This window comes from Lepisosteus oculatus, chromosome 3 (assembly GCF_040954835.1).
Source record: "Lepisosteus oculatus isolate fLepOcu1 chromosome 3, fLepOcu1.hap2, whole genome shotgun sequence".
In the NCBI taxonomy this organism is placed as follows: Eukaryota; Metazoa; Chordata; class Actinopteri; order Semionotiformes; family Lepisosteidae; genus Lepisosteus; species Lepisosteus oculatus.
In genome coordinates this window covers 52,264,420-52,282,774 of record NC_090698.1, presented here as the reverse complement: position 1 = coordinate 52,282,774, position 18,355 = coordinate 52,264,420, and the positions used below count along the sequence as shown (strand labels likewise).

At 35.1% G+C, this 18,355-nt stretch overlaps 1 protein-coding gene across 1 annotated transcript in view; it reads right to left on the bottom strand.

Moving 5' to 3' along the window:
- Positions 1–18,355, bottom strand: part of cep120 (centrosomal protein 120) — a 37,681-nt gene that overhangs the window by 17,341 nt on the left and 1,985 nt on the right. The window contains exons 2-14 of the mRNA XM_015365786.2: positions 16,628–16,784; positions 15,749–15,863; positions 15,172–15,304; positions 13,944–14,092; positions 12,056–12,253; positions 11,445–11,672; positions 10,192–10,420; positions 8,713–8,802; positions 5,985–6,171; positions 4,952–5,101; positions 1,743–1,925; positions 1,091–1,187; positions 314–472 (exon numbers count right to left, since the gene is read on the bottom strand). Coding sequence (XP_015221272.2) covers positions 314–472; positions 1,091–1,187; positions 1,743–1,925; positions 4,952–5,101; positions 5,985–6,171; positions 8,713–8,802; positions 10,192–10,420; positions 11,445–11,672; positions 12,056–12,253; positions 13,944–14,092; positions 15,172–15,304; positions 15,749–15,863; positions 16,628–16,784 — 2,075 coding nt within the window. The remainder of the gene's footprint in view (positions 1–313; positions 473–1,090; positions 1,188–1,742; positions 1,926–4,951; positions 5,102–5,984; positions 6,172–8,712; positions 8,803–10,191; positions 10,421–11,444; positions 11,673–12,055; positions 12,254–13,943; positions 14,093–15,171; positions 15,305–15,748; positions 15,864–16,627; positions 16,785–18,355) is intronic.

The window sequence follows — 18,355 nt, the reverse complement described above, 5'->3', positions numbered from 1 at the left end:
AAAAGATGCAGAAATAATAATTACAGCAAATATACATATAGAAATCCAGCTGCCTGCTTAGGAAATGTTTTTCAGGGGAACCTACAGGTGTTAGTTTCTACTGCATGTTTTCACAATTAAACAGCATTTCTGAAATTCAACAAACAAATATATTTTCTAACTATCAAAGAGCTTTGAGATCTAACCCATGTATGAAAAAAACAGATATAAAACTAAATGAACGAGATGGAGCAAACGGCCTTTTAAAACAAAAATGTTACAAAAAATGACTAAACTTTTATTAAAAAAATAGAACACGGATAACAGGTCAAACCTGGTTCTCAAACATGTCTTCTTGCAGTTCCTTCCACATTTCCAATTCCAGGGCAGCCTTGTACTCCAAAGTCTGTCTTGGTTCAGGCTCAGTGTCCAGCTGATGACTGTGTGGAGGCTGACAAGGAGGTCCTGGCCTGGGCTGGCTGGTACTGGTGCTCTGTCATGAAAAACCAAATACTGAGTATCGTTTCTGCAGCCTCACCTAAACGGCCTCGAATTTGAACAAAACAAGAGAGCGGGTGTATAAACAGTTCACTCTTAAAAGAAACACTCTAGTGACCTTCTGTCATATGTTATCCTTACATCAAAGGACTACATTATTACATTTAAATACATGTAATAAACATCACTTAAGAGTACATTAATTATCAACTTTATATATCTGAATGGAAAACATTCTATTTATATATCTTACAAGAAACACCTTTCAGGGTCTTGAGGGTCAGGTACCTTAAGACCAGTTACTATGAATTATGGGAATGTGAATATTAATTAGCTGTGGCCATTTCATAATGCTACAAATCAAAACCACCCAAAAAAAGACTTCTAGTGCCATGTCACATACATAAAGTCAAGGTTAGTAGCCATGGATACGTGGCTTCCACCCTTTTAAGACTCCTCAGTGTGGCACAGCTAGCTTTGGGGAGTAAAATTGGGCATATATTAGATGCATATACCTTTGACGGAATACCTCTCACAAATAAGGTGTTTCTTATATAAACTTAATATGTTCTAACAGCCAATAGTTTGTAACAATCATTTTGATATGCATTACCTGTGAAGATTCAGATATCAAAATCTCTTGAGATCTCACCAGACCAAAGTCCTCTAAAGTCATGAAGTAACACAACTCGGCAACTTTCTCATTGGGGCTGTAGTGGAAGAGGGAAACAGTTGCACAAAACCTAACATCAACCATTTTAAGATTATTATATCATATATCCAAAAATATGACTTCTAAAGGATGCAGATAAGTATATTCTGCTGCCATCTAGTGGAGGATCCCATCATGTACATACAATATTTTATCCATTTTGCAATACTGAAAGTGTATTTAAAAACGAATTAATAGACTTGCCATATATCATCGTCTCAAATTTATGAAGAGTTCAGTACAACTGAAATCTGAACATGGGAAAATAGTTTTAAATGAAAAATGTACTTTTCGGTTATATGAAAGTAAAATGAAGCATTGACCAGTAATTGTACGGTCATGCATTGTTTCTTGGTCTCCTGTTGAATGAAACAAAGAATAAAAGAAATATAATTGAACAAAAAAAAATCCACAGAGGTAAGAATTCTTCCTACAACTAACTCAAGTTAAAAACACAACTAAACTGGTCCACAGAAATTGTGTTGCAAGGTACCCAATTTGAAGATGAAAGGTTTGAATCGCAGTCCGTCTCTAATACTTTAAATTCACTTACTCTTTGGCTGCAGTAACAGGCACTCTCTCAGTGTAGGTCTGTCTCCAGCACTGGTCACCCGACTGGCCTAAGAATCTTGTTTTCTCAGTTGTTAATACATGTGCAAGCTGAATTCTAGCTATGCCCAGAAGCAGGTCTTTGGAGGATTTATCTCTGTGCCAAACCTCCACTAATAGAGGCAGCCTGAAAGAAAAGAAACCAAATGGGAATAACACTGAAATATAAACATCAATTTGAGTGAGAGAGTCTTTAGGCGGTTGTGTTAGAAAGCAGTCCTGAGCAATTTGGTGAGGGCAATGAAAAATTTGCTTACACTACAAAGTATAACTCTTTATAAAATATTAATACAATTACATTATAAATAAAAATAAAAATCATGCAGGTGCAATCTTCGCAAATCTTATTGAAAGCAAATGATCAAAGCTGCTAAACTGTGTGAATTCTGTCTACTTTATCACAATTTATCACAATTATGCTGAAATATCTTTTTAACTGCAAGTCTCCATGTTACATCTGAGAATCATATGAATGTCAAACAGTAAATGGGTAAAATTTTTATTTTCAATTATGTCCCGAACAGCAATAGAAGCCGTGAATAAAGCATACTTCACTATCTGTTAGTGTACAGTACATTATCCATTATATTGACACAAAGTCAATTTACAGGTTTACTTGGATGTACTGTAAATGCTGTTACGGTTGTTTAACATTTAAAAGTCAAACAGGAATGTCACTCTTTCAACTTTTTTTTGGCTACATGTTGTATAATGGTTTTTGTTTTGTAATAAACACTACATGGAGATTTTATTGGATTATCATCCCTAACCTACACTATTATTTCACATGTGAAGGGGATGCACTGGTTTTAACAGGTTTCAAATATGCTAGTAATTTAATTTGAAAAGAAAATCACATCTCAACACAATTTAACTGCTTACTATGTACCAAGTGTTGCACATGCTGGATTGATAAATCATTCATAACAGCCACTACTACATTCCTATTGTTTGAGGTGTTGGATAATTTATTTAAATTGTTTTGAAATCAGTAAGCATCTTGTCAGTTTTACTTTCGCCAGTGTATCTAAATGAAACTGAACGTCTCATAAACCTTTCCCAATATTTGTAGCTAGGATTGGTACAGTATCCATAAAGGCAAGCCTTTACAAAAATGAATTTACAGCATTTAAATACTAATTTAGTATGGAAAAAATAATAGAAATTGAGGGGTTTTAATTACACAATCTTATGATAATGGGGGCTATTAACAGCTAGCTTACCTAAGTGATTAATAAGTAAACTTATTACTTCTATGGTTTATTGATTTACAGTTCAGAGCTCACCAAAATAGTCAATTTGATTTGTCAATATCTACATTTCTGTGCAAAAGTCTTAGACAATTTACATTTGCTACTCTGCTGTATGAGGACCTAAACTAAAATAAACTAAAAACAGTGCCCAATACAAAAATATCTTTATGAAAAAAATCTTAATCAAATAAGCAACTTTACAAATAATATATGATAGCTATAAGCATGTCCATTCAAAACTATGAAGATTTTAGGGACATTAACAAATCATTTATAATTACTCTTGTGGAATAGCATTTTTATACTTCCTAAAAGTCCTTCCAAAGATCTAAAATGCTGGAATCAATTACAGAGATTTGGGCTTTGATGTGGTCATTCCATGCACTGGAAAATGTAAGCAACATCTTTACTTTTGCAAATTAACATTTCAATTATTTCAGATGAATGTTTTGGATCATAATCTTACTGAAAGATGCAGTTTGAACAAATACATCTCAGACCATTGGGAATAGCATGGTGAAGTTTATACCTCATTGTAGTCAATATATTATCCATTTTCAGCAATGTTCGAACCCCACATGAGGATAGGGCACAGCCAAACTTGAACTGAACCTTATTCAGATTCAATTCCTGGCTTAAGGAATGAATCATCATAGGTTTCAGTTGTTTGGTGTCTCATATACTGTCTTCTATTAGATCCAAATAAAGGAAACTGACTTCTGTCCAAAGCATCACTGATCATTCTTCTAACATCCAATTTCTGTGTTCTTGTGCCCAATTTACATTTTATTCTCGTTCCCCTTTCTTAACAGACGTTTTCTTATTGGAACACATCCTTTAGGTCATGATTTCAACACTAAAGTTTTGCACTATATTACGGATGGATGACAACATCTGAGTCTTATGCCAGTTCATTTGGCAATTTAACAATTGTCTTCCTTCTGTGCCAGAAGGATATTTTCTTCAACTATTGCTCATCTTTGTTAGACAGCTTTTTGGGTTGTTCAGTAGTAGATTTGTAAATTACTGTACAGATGTTTCTCTCTTAATTTACTTATTGATTATGCTTCAGATACCACCTCTTGAAAATTGAGGAATGTTAGTTTTTACACAGTGTGTTCCATTCTACCCACAGAAGCGATATTAAAGTGATTTGTTTTTGTGTACAATTTTGCTCACCACTTTTTTTAATCAAATATTGCTGATCTGGAATCAGTCCAGACCAAAGCAACCAAACACATTCCAGAGTTTAAGGGAATGTCATATACTGACAGGTTGAAGAAACAATCTTTTTAGTCTTTAACAGATTTTTTGAGTCTTTAACTTGATCCAAGTATTAAATATCATCAAAGGCACTGACAAACGCAACACAGTGGACTTCTGACTAAATAGCAAAAAGTAAACCAGAGGATACATGTGGGAACTATGAAGAAGTATATTCAAAACTGAGAATGGAATGTAATAATGTACCCAGCCATGTTGTTGAAGCTGATACCTTATATCAATGAATTAGTGTTTCTTGAAAGTAGCCAAGGATCTAATCAAACCACCAAACATGCTAGATGGGCCAAAACGCATTCATTCATTTATAATCTGTATATGTCTTATTGCATATTACGCATCAGTGGAGAAGGAATTACAGTGTAAGTGGTCTGTTTTGAAATATCACTAGTACACTATGAATAAGCAAATAAACTGAAAAATTAACTTTAACACATTTTCTAGAGACACCTTACACTTAAAAAAAACATGCTAGTTTATAGTTCTTTGTTTTTGTATCTTTATTGTATTGTATACTATTTCCTTTTGTGGTATTTTCTTGTTCTATTAATCTTACTGCTCTTTAATGATTATGTGAGCGTTGTTGGAAATTAACAAATAAAATAAAAACACGTAGTACCTGAAAAATGTGTCCTGCAGCTGCTGAGGCATGGCTGCAAAATCAAATGCACAGTATGACTGAGGCAGGAAAACTTCCATGTTCTTTCGAATTTCTGTTGGAGGGTTGGTCATAATGGGGGCCGCACTCCCAAAAAAAGGGTAGGAGTATCTTTAAAAAAAGATAAACGATACATGTGATTTGTGCAATATTCTCTTTAAAACTTTATACAACTTAGAAGTTAAGTATCTGGATTGAATATATGTACTTTCTTAAAATGTAACTATCTGCTTTGTGTAAAACCTTGAAATCAACTTGAAAAGCACAGACAATGTTACACCTGTGAGATTTAATGCAACAATCTAAGTGTTTTTAACTTAGATTTTATTAATACAGACCCTATATTTTTTCATTAATTATTAATGAATACATTTGCTGCAGTATATATGAATATACTGTTATAGTGATGTAACATTTAACATTTTGTCAAGAGAGACAGTGCTGTGCAATACATAATTCTGTACAGGAAGATGAACACCAGCCAAACCTAATATGCAGATATTACATTAAAACAATTAAACAATCTTTAACATCAAATTAAGTGTCAACATCAAAATATAATTTCCCGCAACTATACAAAATTAAAATTAAAAAAGCTCATTTTCTACAAAAGGAATATTTTTGATTACACTAATGAAACTTTTATAGCTATTGTTCTTGGTAACATGACTGAGAACTGTTCTATCATATTAAAACAACATCCTATCGATTGACAACATGAATAAAGGGTCTCAATTCATTGCCCAAGAGTTGTGGTACAATGTAGCTGGAAAACCTGTTTCAGGTGTTTATCCATCTGAGATGTAAACATGGACTCAACAAACATGATTGTATGAGATTTCACATAAGATATTACGTGTAATAAATAATTTATGTTTGTGGTCTTCAATCGTTTCAATTTCACAATTTGGAATAACCACACCAGGCTTTTAATGATAAACCTATGTGCACAATAATAATACATTTTTATAACAAAGAACTTTAACATTATTACCTTAGTATACAATTTACTGAGAAGCCAACATCCATGTCTTTGATGCTTCTTAAATCTAATGAAAAACAGAAATGATGAGCAGATGCTGGGATCGCAACTTTTGGAGCCGATGTATTGACTGAGGTGCTGGAGTTTGGAGCTTCTTCACCCTTGAGCAGAGCCTCTGCAGCACTGGATGAACCAGGGACTAAAAAAAATAAATTATTCACAGAAAACAGATTAACTTCTTTGGGTTTATTTGTAATTCCTTTTCCAAACTAATTCTTCTGTACAACATACTGTAGCATGACAGTATTCAAAACACACATTCTAAGCATGTATTTAACTGCAATATAACATAAATGAAGTATTGACAGCTATTTCTGTACTTTAAATATAACATTACGGAAGCAATAATTAGCACTGAAGAGGCAATAGGATTGAAGAAAACAGACATGGATTTACTTATTTACTGTAATAATTAACAGTAAGATACAAATATTATATACAGATGAAATATTACGATTTGTATTAGGCTTTTGATAAAATTCAAAGTATTGCTCTAAAAGATTAATCATTTTTAAACTGAAGGTAGTAGTCATTCAAGGTAAGCATTCATGTATTTGAATTGATAACTGATTAGCAGACATGAAACGGTACAAATAAAGGTGAATGCTGACATTGTGATGATGTAATTAGTGGAGTACAGCTGGGGTCTATAGTATTTCACAACTCATTTAGATCAAGTACTTAGATACGGTTATAGTTAGTAAATTAGTTGAGTATGGAGATGATAATCAAAATAGGAAGATGGAGGACTGGCCAACACTTTAAATGCTGCAAAGGAAATTCAAAAAGATTTAGACAAATGTTTTAGACACCTGAAAGGTATTTTATAGAGAAATACTGAGGGTTACCTGCATGGTGCAGACAGTAATGCTATATAGCAGGGGTCAGCAAACTACGTCCCATGGGCCATATCCAGCTTGCTGAACTTTTCTGAGTGGCCCACAGCTCACTACTGCTTGAATCTTGGGGGTTACTTTTTGCATCCGATACTGAAAATCCTCTGCCAGTGGCCTCTACTTTTTAGCTCTGCTGCTCTCTCCCAGCGCTTTCGGTCAATTGCAGAACAACAACTATTGCATGTTGCATTTAACTTTTAGCCTATCAGACGTCAGCTTTAGCCTAGGTTACATACGCCTGTGCTACAACTCATTTGGAAATTTAATTGCCTACTGTGATTGGCTCAGTCACACAAATGACGTCTAGTGTATGCCATCTTGTTTGAAAGCAGGTAATGATTTCAAGAGAAAATTTAAAAAAATGTTTGCAGTTACCTGAGCTAGTTATCGAGTATCACAGCTTCTAGCAGCAGCTAGCAAACCCTTTACGGACGGCGAGTTTATTAAGCAATGAATGCAAGAGGTCGCGAAGGAGATGTGCTCGGAGAAACGCGATCTATTGCAGTCGGTGAGTTTATTGGATTTCACTCAGATGGCCCAGCAAGGTTAGTCAAAATCTTTTTGTGGTCCTTGCTATAAAAAGTTTTTCGACCCCTGCTGTATAGCAAACAAAGAGACAATATTGAGACGAAGAAACTGCAGCAGATTCGAAAGCTGCTGTCAGGAAAATGAAAATGATTTTGCAGATTGATACACACAATTTATTGACATAACATGGCTGATCAACATCTGTTATCAACTGGGGGTGTACTGTGAAAGTCAAAGGTGAGTAGTGCGCACCACTGCAAGCAATACATCAGGATATGTGTGACACATATTTAAAGCTGTTAAAGTAACAGCTTCTGTAGCTCCTAGGGACTCAGTACTCACTACATCTACTGAACCTAAAGACCACATATTGTTTGATTCTGGGTTTTGCCATCAGTGGCTGGGAATCCTCAATGCTGTGCACAATTGCCCAGGCAATACCAGGGTTTGGTGTTTTTTTTTAATTGGCAATGGATACTTTGGCTAACTGCATCACAATGACCCCTGTGTCTTGCTAAGCATTTATCCTTAAGGGTAATAATTCTGTTTTCTTTTCTGTGAGGGACTGCAGTCTCAAAAGCAGAGGAGCAACACAGTGCAGTTCTCAGAGGATATGTGCATGTAATCTCACTCGTGTTTGTGCAAGGATTCTACAATTAGTGAGGAACTGATGAACAGCAGAATATTCTAAATTTGGGGAATTATATAAAAAAAGGTCTAATTATGTTTTCAAATATTTTTTAATTTTTATTTAAAATGCACAATTTAGAATCATTAAATACTGTGAGCTGAGATAGAGAGGAAACAGCTCCTGCATCTGCATTCAGCAAATTAAGATGGGTAAAATCCTAATCTGACCCATCTACTCATCAGTCATTCATTTCATAACATACTGCAAAATCTACAGAGCCTTACAGGAGAGTCACTACCAACTCAAGATCTAGTACATTTCTTAACCGACATTATGGAATTCCTTCAGGTGCCAAGGAAGTTGTAGGAGTCGCTGTTTTGCAGAAAGCCAAAAAGATCTTAGCAAACCGATTTCAAACCAACCCTGGTGGCAACCAGCCAATTACGGGACACTATGTTGGGAATCCCAGTTCATGTCATAAGATGACATGACCCTGAGGGCTGGGGCACAGAGCTAAGCCTCTGTTTGGAGAGAGCGTCTTCCCTGGTTGAGCCATTTTAAAGCCTCAGTTCTTTTTTATGGGAAACAATAATGGTAGTCGTCAATTTAAGAAACAAAACATTACTCTGAAGTGAAGGCTGGGGGGGGATGGATGACTTTTCTCGCCTTGGGTGATTTGAAATGGGGAGCTCCTCGCGATATCCTCCATCAGAGTCTGCCAAACGAGAAAGGTAAATCTCATAACACAGCACCTTTCAACACAAAGATTAACAGTCATTACGCTTAACATCCATCTAAACTGATTTTGGCTAGGTATTTTGAAGAAAAAAACAATTTAACTTGCTAATCACTCAATGTGATTTCACATTTAAATAACATTCACGAAGTATCATAGTACTTCCTACACAGTAATTTCCAATCAACTGTTAAGAGTGTTCTTGAAATTTAAATATTTTAAAGTAACATTAAGAAATTATGTTTTCTTATACAATGCAAACTAGAATGCTAAAAAGCTTTTGCTATTGTATCTTTAATTGGTAACATTTTTCTATCATAAAGATAAAGATTTTCCAGTTGTACATGCAATATAGTATAAAACTGCACTCTGCTATAATTAAAAGGTAAACAAATTTTGTTCTGCATCTCAAAACCCTGTATATTTTGGTCTACTGCATCCCCACTTATTTGCTTAGCAAATATTCCACAACAGTCAATTTTGTTTAAAAGGCAAATAAAAAACATAATATCAAACAGATCAAAACATAATGCAACCATTTACGTTACATGTAACTGTAGTTAATGCATGACTTTTCACTGTGAGTATATTTCCTGACAGATTAAAGTATGACAGGTTTCATGCAAGCTGACAGATAACTTAAGATGACAGCATTGCTTATAAATGTGTGCACAATACATCGTAATGGAAGGTTATTTTAAACATGTTTAAGAATGGTTTTTGATCATACAGAATTAAAGATGAGCAATACAACAAAATTTACTGTAAAAAAAGAAGAAAAATCTTAAATGAGTTAAATCTCTGGGGTGGCAGGCACACTCACAGCTTCCATAGAGAACTTTCTCAAGCAGATGTACACTAACTTGACTTTGTTTGTCATTTTACCCGACGATCAATCCAGATAAATAAAATGAACAAAGAAACAATACCAAGCTCAACAGTGAACAATGAGGATAATTTATTTTCTCTGGTCCACATTCATTTCTACAACCTTGTGTAATAGCGTATATATGTATAGAAAAGGGAAACGTCTCTCAGCACTAGGCCAACTTAGGCAGCCTTAGCCAATAACAAGCAATTCCAGTTACCCATGACATGAAACAAGGCCAAGCTGTGATTGAAAACGGAGATTAAAGTCTTATTCTGAATCTTTCTTTCCTATTAGAATTAAAACAGTTAATCATTTTCCATACCAATTTAGCTCCAAAAAGCTAAAAATAGCAGTAGAACGTACACTTATAAGAGTACTCTTCTGAGTTCTTTCCATAAGGGCTCAGGTCTGCTCTGGCGTCAGGTGTACATGGATGAATTTGTGTATTATTGCTCAAGGGGGAGAGAAGGTGTTCTCATTCCTGAGGATCTTCTTACCGTATTGGTCCCTCTTTGCGTGTCTCAGGTCTTCCTGCAAGCTCTCCACCTCACTTTCGGTTGCAGGGTCAACTATGGGGGGGTTTTGGCTCGGGGCAGGGGGACTCCTGGGAGGAGAAACAGAGCGGGCCCTGTGCTCCAGAGCCTGGGACTTAGGGAGGGTAGGAGACACAACTCTCTTCTTCACGGGAGTCCGAGCTACATCTTCACTCACAGCAGGACCTGCAGGCTACACACAATACATTATCCGTTATACAGAATCACAAACATCTTAATTTGCCCTTGATGAATAGCATACAACCTCATTGTTTATGTTATTTACTGAGACATGTTTAGATATTGTTTTTGGACTTTTCTGTTCTTGACTAACGTAGGGGAAGAAAAGCAACTGAACTGATGGGAAACGTCTTACAGAAAGATAACGCACAAAGGAAAATGAAACAGTGATAACGGCATTCAGATCAAATGTATGTAAATTCAAAAAGAACCTCTGTGTGGGATAACTTAACATAACTATCACAACATAACAGGAAAGTTGACTATGCAGTCATAAGATTAAGTATAAGCTTAGGTTCTAAGCCACCTAATTCCAATATGTAACGTTTTACATAAAAATTACATGTAGACAATTTTACAGGAACTACAGTTAGACAATAAATCACTAATTTGCAACAATGCTACACAAAACCCAGGTTGTAACAATTTAGGGGAAACAGACAAATCCAGGACATCTTAAAAACTTAAATTGTATTGCACATTCTAGTAATTAGCAATGAAAACTAAAAATGGGTAATTATGATTTTCATAGATTATGACAACATGAAAAGCATTTTTACCAGAATTTTAGTTTAATAATTTTCTTGTCAATGAAAATTTGAAAACACCGACCCTTGTCCAAAGAAATCTGAGAAGTAATCTGAAAGGCAATACAGTAGGTCGATTTGAAACCCACACACTTTCAAAACCTTATGTAATTAAACTACATATTGACGGTACTTTTCTCTTAAGAAAATCTAAATGAAAACAAGATTTATGTTAAAATCTGAGATGTCATGTTGAAACGACACACAGATGCCCTTATTTTAAAGTATACAGACATTCTTTAAAACAAAACAAGAGAATTTTGTCTTGTTCTTATAAAAGGCAATGTACTGTTTCTTTAGAAATATCACAACTTGTCCACAAAACAATTTTGCATTCGGGAGCTAATTCTGCTAAAAGGAATAGTACAAAGGTTAAAAGGGTAATGGTACCTGTGAATTGTCTGCGTCTTTTCTCAGCGTGACTGACACTCCAACAGTTGGCTGTAACTCAAGAGGAACAGATGGCAGCTTTTGTTTGGCTCTGTTTGGAGGGATCAGAACGAAAGCTCCTTCCACTGCTGCAGGGTGTTTCTCAATGTCAACGCTGCTTTTCTTCAAAATTCCTGCCAGCGAAATCTCTGTACTACCTAGGGACTGGTCTCCGCAGCAAAGGTGTATCTGCATAAATAAAAAAAAAGGAGAGACAATAAAACCACATATTATTTTTTACACACAGGGTACAATCAGCTTTCTGCTGTGACCTGTTTTTGTTTGCCATTCAAAACTATCGATGAAATGACGGTCAGATACTATTACCAGCAATTACTGGCACAAACAAACAGTAGAAACAACTTTGCAAAGGGATGTACGACAGATGGGAGAGACGAAGAAAACTTCTCATTTTTTAAACACAAAACACCCCGAGATGCATTTAAATTGAATTCTCAGAAAAATGTGATTTATATGTTTATGTGTATGTGATTTATATGAATTATCTGAAAAATGTGCTACGTCCACATAGAAGGATCTGGTAACAAGACTGGATGCACAAAAGCTAGAACCTGAAGGCTTGGCTGTGCTGCGAAGAACACCCTGAGAACTTCAGCGCTGCTGCGAATCTTCACTGAGGCTCGCTCTGGCTCAAAGTTAGGGTTGATAAGGTCAGTGAAGGGTTCATTGGTCACGTCGTTTCCCAGCAAGTTGTAATAGAAGAAGAACTCGGGCCTGTCTTCAGGAAGCTTCATGGTGCTGGGAATCAGCTTACAAGAAATCAATTGATCATTAACTGAAGGCACACAGGTTTACGATTTTCTATAAAACACAAACTCTGGTATCAAAAACTGTATGAATGTGTAATATATTCAGGTTTTAGGTCTCTAATCTTGGAAAGAACTAAAAATCCCATTTTTCCATCATCACAGGTTTAAGTACAATTCCTTAAAGATAAACATGATATATTTATCAAAGCTAAAATGCCAATTTATTTTTAGAAATCTCATTAAAATGTCTTTTAAAAAATGTAACTTGAAAACCTTAATCCATAATAGAAACTGATCTCAAGGATAATTTGTCAGGATTAACACAATATCTAGGTTTATAACATAATAAACAATAAGAAAACACCTATGATAAGCGCAATACATAAGATAAATAGAAATGGTTTAGTCAATGAACCCAAATTACAACTGTAAAACTGAATTATATATTAAAAGTTAGTGAAAACATAGGTCATGTTTATTAAGTCAAAGTCTCTCTAATGGAATTGAGCAATAAGAACTTCAGAGAGTGTTCTGTAAAAGAAATACTTATTATCCATTGTGTGGAAACTGGTCATCATCAGAGCTGAATCAGTAGATCTCAGATGAACACTTGTACTAAATGTATGTAATTACCCCTTAAGGGTGCATATTAGTACCTGGTTATTAATATTTCAGCAAGGGCTTTAAGAGAATAATGTTATGCACGTGGAAAAAGATAGCCTTACAATGTTACTAACAGAAGATTCAAATGACAACTTGGTGTGAAAAGTAACTTGAAGGTTGTTCACTAAACCTCGTCAAGGGTTTAATTTCAGCACTGTCATAAACACTGAAATCACCAACTTTGCAAAGCTAATTTTGGAAGCCTATGAGCACATACTCAGTATTGTCACAGGTTAAAATAGCCTAAGGTTTGTGAGATTGTTAAAGACAGTTCAGGTGGGTAGCTGCGTCAGCATGCGTAGGCTGCAAAGGAACAAGTAATAGGTTTATTCCATGCCGAAAAGAGAAGAAAGAAAACAACATTTCGGCCGTGGAGCCTGCTTCAGGTGCGTCACTCACAGTTCTTCACACACCTTAAGAAGGCTCCATGGCTGAAACACTGTTTTCTTTCTTCTCTTTTCAGCATGGAATAAACCTATTACTTGTTCCTTCAAAGATAATATAATACTATATATAAATATAAGATACATGGAAAATGCAGAAACGATAGCAGTAGAAGAATAAAGTGTCTTCCACTTAAACATGCAGTTTCTAAATATGAAATCAGCACAGAGAGCAAGATCAAAAAAGTTTGAATACCAGCTCAAAATGGAACTGATTTTATTGAAAATAAAAAATCACCATCTCTTTGAAAATAAAATGTTTCCTATCATGTGCCACCCGGCTTCATTTGATTTGACACTTTTCAAACTAAAATACAAGAAAGCAGTTATAAACAGACTTTTGTCAAATCAACAGCTCATGCATGAGAAGATGAAAGTCAAGATGACAAAGGCTTAAAAACTGACAAATGCTTCTAAACAACAAAGTCCATATGGTCACAGGTGTCTGAAGATTAGGTGCTGTGTATTATATTTGCTCGGTCAATTCCAACCGTACACTACATTTAGATTACAAGAGGATATCATATTTCTTATTTCAAATGATTAATGATATATTTAATGTCCAAGGGAATACAATATTTTACCTGCTCCAGCTGAGTAGCAAAAGCCACAGTGACAGACAAAACAAAAAAATCAGAGCAGTAATCTCGAGGTCCAATTTGGTGATAACCTTCCTCTTCATTCAGCATTGCAATCAGTTTACTAGGATCCAGATTTGACAATGGTGGAGTAGCTATAAAGAAATATATATGATTACACAATAAGCCAAGACGGTCTGTTACAGGATAAGTCCATATTGTTTTATGATTGGTCATTGATGAAAGCAGAGAACTTGATTATATAGCAATACAGCTGTGCTTTGTCTATACTCAGATGAACTTCGTTGAACCATGTACCACACCTCATGTAAGCAAGATGTTTTATGTTTTGACAATGAACTGAACATTCTTTCTATCTGTTGTGAATTGTGTTAGGTGTTAAATAATGTAATGTCTGCTACAATTTAAGATAAATAAAAAAAAATCAGATGACACACATGTTATCAGGAATATTAGACATTTATATTCTTCATTTACTCATTCTTTTTGGAATTGCGCTGGTTTCTCAGCATTATACGGCTGGGGAAATAATTACAATTTGCATGAATTGGCTTATTCGAGTTCTGGTGGTTTATACTAATATAAACTAAAAAAAACTAAAACTAATTGAATGTACAGGGGCTTGATGCTTTATGAAGGGGTAAGGTGTAAAGAAATAACACTGCAGGAAGATAAAGTGCAGTAATTCTGAAAAATACTCAAGCAAAAATTAAAAAGCCTTTTTATTTTCTGATGATCCCATTGAGAGTTGCCCTTAAGCATGTGATTCTAAAGTGTACTTTTTCCCCACAAAGCATTTCTCCCCCAGCCATACATGTTTCAACATGTATCTAGACACAACCTTAGGCAACACTAGGCAAGCAAGAGATTCATCAAACTCACCTGAGTCTGAAAGCCACTGAGGTTGTTTTACTATAGGCTTGGTTAAATATTTGTGTTTAGCTTTTTGATATAAAGAAAGACACAAGAAGGAAGGATGAAAAGGGAAAAAAGAGGATAAAATAAGAAAAGTGCAATCCTGTAGCATGTAAGCCCACCCAATAAAGCATGTAAGAATTTAAGTATCCGTGCTAGAAAAAATGTCATCTATAATTACCTTAGGTTTACCACAGAATTGTGTACCCAGCAGTGTGTTGTACATTCATGTTTCAGCTTTACATAATTCAAAAGCAATACAGAAATGTTTCAAGCATTTCACCAACTAAAATTTTACCTTGCCTTGGTGGTGCTTCTTTTGCTTTAAATCCATCTGAGTGTTTGGAATCAGTTTCAAGGACCAAGCTGACAAGAATTGCTGGCTTCTGTTTGGTATATTTGCTGCTCAGCAATGGATACCATTTAGGTGCCTGATAAAAAAAAAAAAGATATTAGTTTAAAGCTGAAGTCAAATTCAGATCCACTGCTCCATGTTCTAAATGAATCCAATTTTTATCTATTTCCTTCACATCATTTCTGCCAAAAAATTCTTCATCCAGGACAACTCAAAAAAACTAAAAGCTAACCCATTTTAATTGGAAAATACGGCTCTAAGAAAAACTCTCGGTTTTAAAACTGCTAAGACTGTAAGTAATAAACTTTTACATTAGTAAAAATACAAAATACTCTCCATTTCTTCTGCTGATATTAAAAACATCACTTTAAAAACTAGGTTAAAAATGATAAATTTAGGATTAGGATGAGTCTCAAAACCATAAAAAATGAATCACTCTGAATGTCTAAACAGTTACAACATTTACAAAAAAATTAGGTGTTTAAAAATCACTGGGATAAAATTCCTAGTAAAGACTTGCCTGCTTCATTTCTTGCACAGATCTCAGGTCTAGGATGATGTACCCAACAGACTCCTTTGCAGATGTTAATGAATCAACAGCAAAACATTGCAGTTTAATAGGTGTACGCTGTAATCTGAACGGGAATAAAAAGAACTACATTCATTTTATTTATTCTTCTATACCAGTCATGCAGCAGTATCCCTTATACTTGCCATGAACCTGCAGTCCTGTGTTATTACTGAAAGCAGGATTGGTCTTCTGTTTGACATTGTAGCCCGGCAGGCTTGGAATGTGAAAAGAAACAGATGATGCTGAAAGTGCAAGATGTACACATATTGTTTCTATTCCTCGCAACCTAGTAAAATGGCTGTAGTATCCAACTAAGGAAATTAAAAAGGGTGCATTCCAAAAATGTGAATCATAAGAGGAAAAAAAAAAGGTGTGAATTCCAACAAAAAGGATGCAACATTTTTTTTCATAATACCTAAACAGGAACTACAAAAGGCCACTTTTATTATGAAACTGTAAGATACAAAGAGTTCTGTTCAAGATACTTTGTTCTGATCGATATCAATCAAATAATCTAATTATTTTAGCTGATAGGTACACTGCAAGCAAAACAAACTTCTCAAAAGTTTGGTATTTTATTTGACTTATGAAATGCAATAGTTCAAATGCAATCTCCAGTATGTTCAACAGTCTATAGAAATCCTATTATTAAGTCAATAAAGGACCGTATTGTATAGATGAGAACTCAACTGGGAACAGCATTTTTTTAAAATACATTTGCTCAATCCTTTTTGGCAGAAACAACGGTGCATCATTTTATTAACACTTCATTCCACAGATATAATAGGGACATAAGAACTAATATGTTCTGGTGGTTTCTGATCACACCTGTGCTGGTGGAGTGCCTTTCTATCAAGTTCCCAGGCAAGCTCTGTGGAGAACTGTGGCTGATCCTTATGGTCCACGGGGTCAGTAGCTAACTGTTCTCCATCAAACTTGGCCTCCACAACAAGAAGGTGGCGTGAACGCTTGGGAAAGTGTCGACCTGCAAAGGAGATACTATTAAAGAAACCAAGAACTCCAGGCAGGAAACTCTTTAGCCCATTTTGCATTAAAAGTTTACCAGATCTTACATTCCACAAAAGGCCAGAAAAATACATTAAAATTCAAAATTACTCCTGGAAGATTTTATATGTAATGGGTCTGAGAGAGCGGTGGCACAGTAGTTAGCATTCCTGCTTTGAATAACCATGACCCTAAATTGGAAGAAGTATTAAAAAGAACAGGTGGATCATCTTGATATTAGAAATCATCTAATTATTGGAAATGTAAAGAAACAAAAATGAAAAAGAAAAAAAAAACAGGAATGGACACGGATAAAATCAAATACATTCTTAAATGGATCCCAAGAGGTCAGGAAAATAGCAACTTGGAGGTGTCCAGATGGCATGATGAATTTAAGATGTTTGTGGGAACAATCTGTACACAAATAACTGATTTGACAAAGGACACAAAGAAAACAGAGGTAAGAAGGGACTCTGGGGAGACGTTTATCCAGCCCCAGACTAAAAAGGACTGATGATGATGATCACAGTGAAGGTGTTAAAGATTTTAAATTGCTTCTATTGCCAAATACGTTACTACAACTTTACACAGTGGGTGAAATAGTTAAGCTGCAATTATAAAGGGAAAAAAAATAAAATGGATAATTGGTCAAAGGAACTTGAAGTGAAAATTACACAAATTTCTATTTCATCCTAACAAGAGCTCCAATTCTCACCTCAAGCATACAGTACGTGTACCAAGTTACAAACAGACTCCTGCTTTTCAAATGTCTGTGGCTATACAGTACCTTGCAAAATCATTCATCCCCTGCAGTGTCCATATCGTATTGCTGTCTGAGATTGCAATCATGACACTTTTTTAAAGGGACCTTTACTTAGAATACACAATCTGCTCCAAAGTGATCAAGTTAAAAATCTGACATGTAAATGGGATTTGCGAAGAAAATTAGAAAATTCGCAGTTGCGTATCTATTCAAGTCATTTGATACAGAAACCCTAAGTTCAAATAAAAAAATAATAGTTTGACAGATCACAAACATTGTGTAGAAGTCTCTGTGTGTAACCAATACGGTTTAATATTAAATGCATCTGTTCGTGTAAGTTCCCTTGGACAGATAATGAATTTCCAGCCACAACTCACACAGTGATGTGAGAACTTACCCGTGAAGACCAAAGAATTTTTGAAATAAAAGAGAAATAAGATGATATAGAGGCATAGATCAGGAGAAGGCCACTTAACCCTTTGCAGACAGTGTGAGGGGATATTTCACATTTTTCTAACCTGTTCACTTAGGATGATAACTACATCGCTGTAACTAGGGAAAGGCTGCATTCTAACAGGTGGTTTCTCTATATAAGTGGGTTTGGTGGTTTAAGAAAAGGGTAACCTTTTGAGAATCTAATTTTATAGAAGGATTTGTCCCGGCTTATTTTGCACATTTTAAAATTATACTAATGAAGATAAAAATTTTTTTATTTCCAGACAGTCCAGTAAACCTCTGTCCACTGCAAGACATACAGTAGAGTGATGTCACATGACTTACATCGTTAA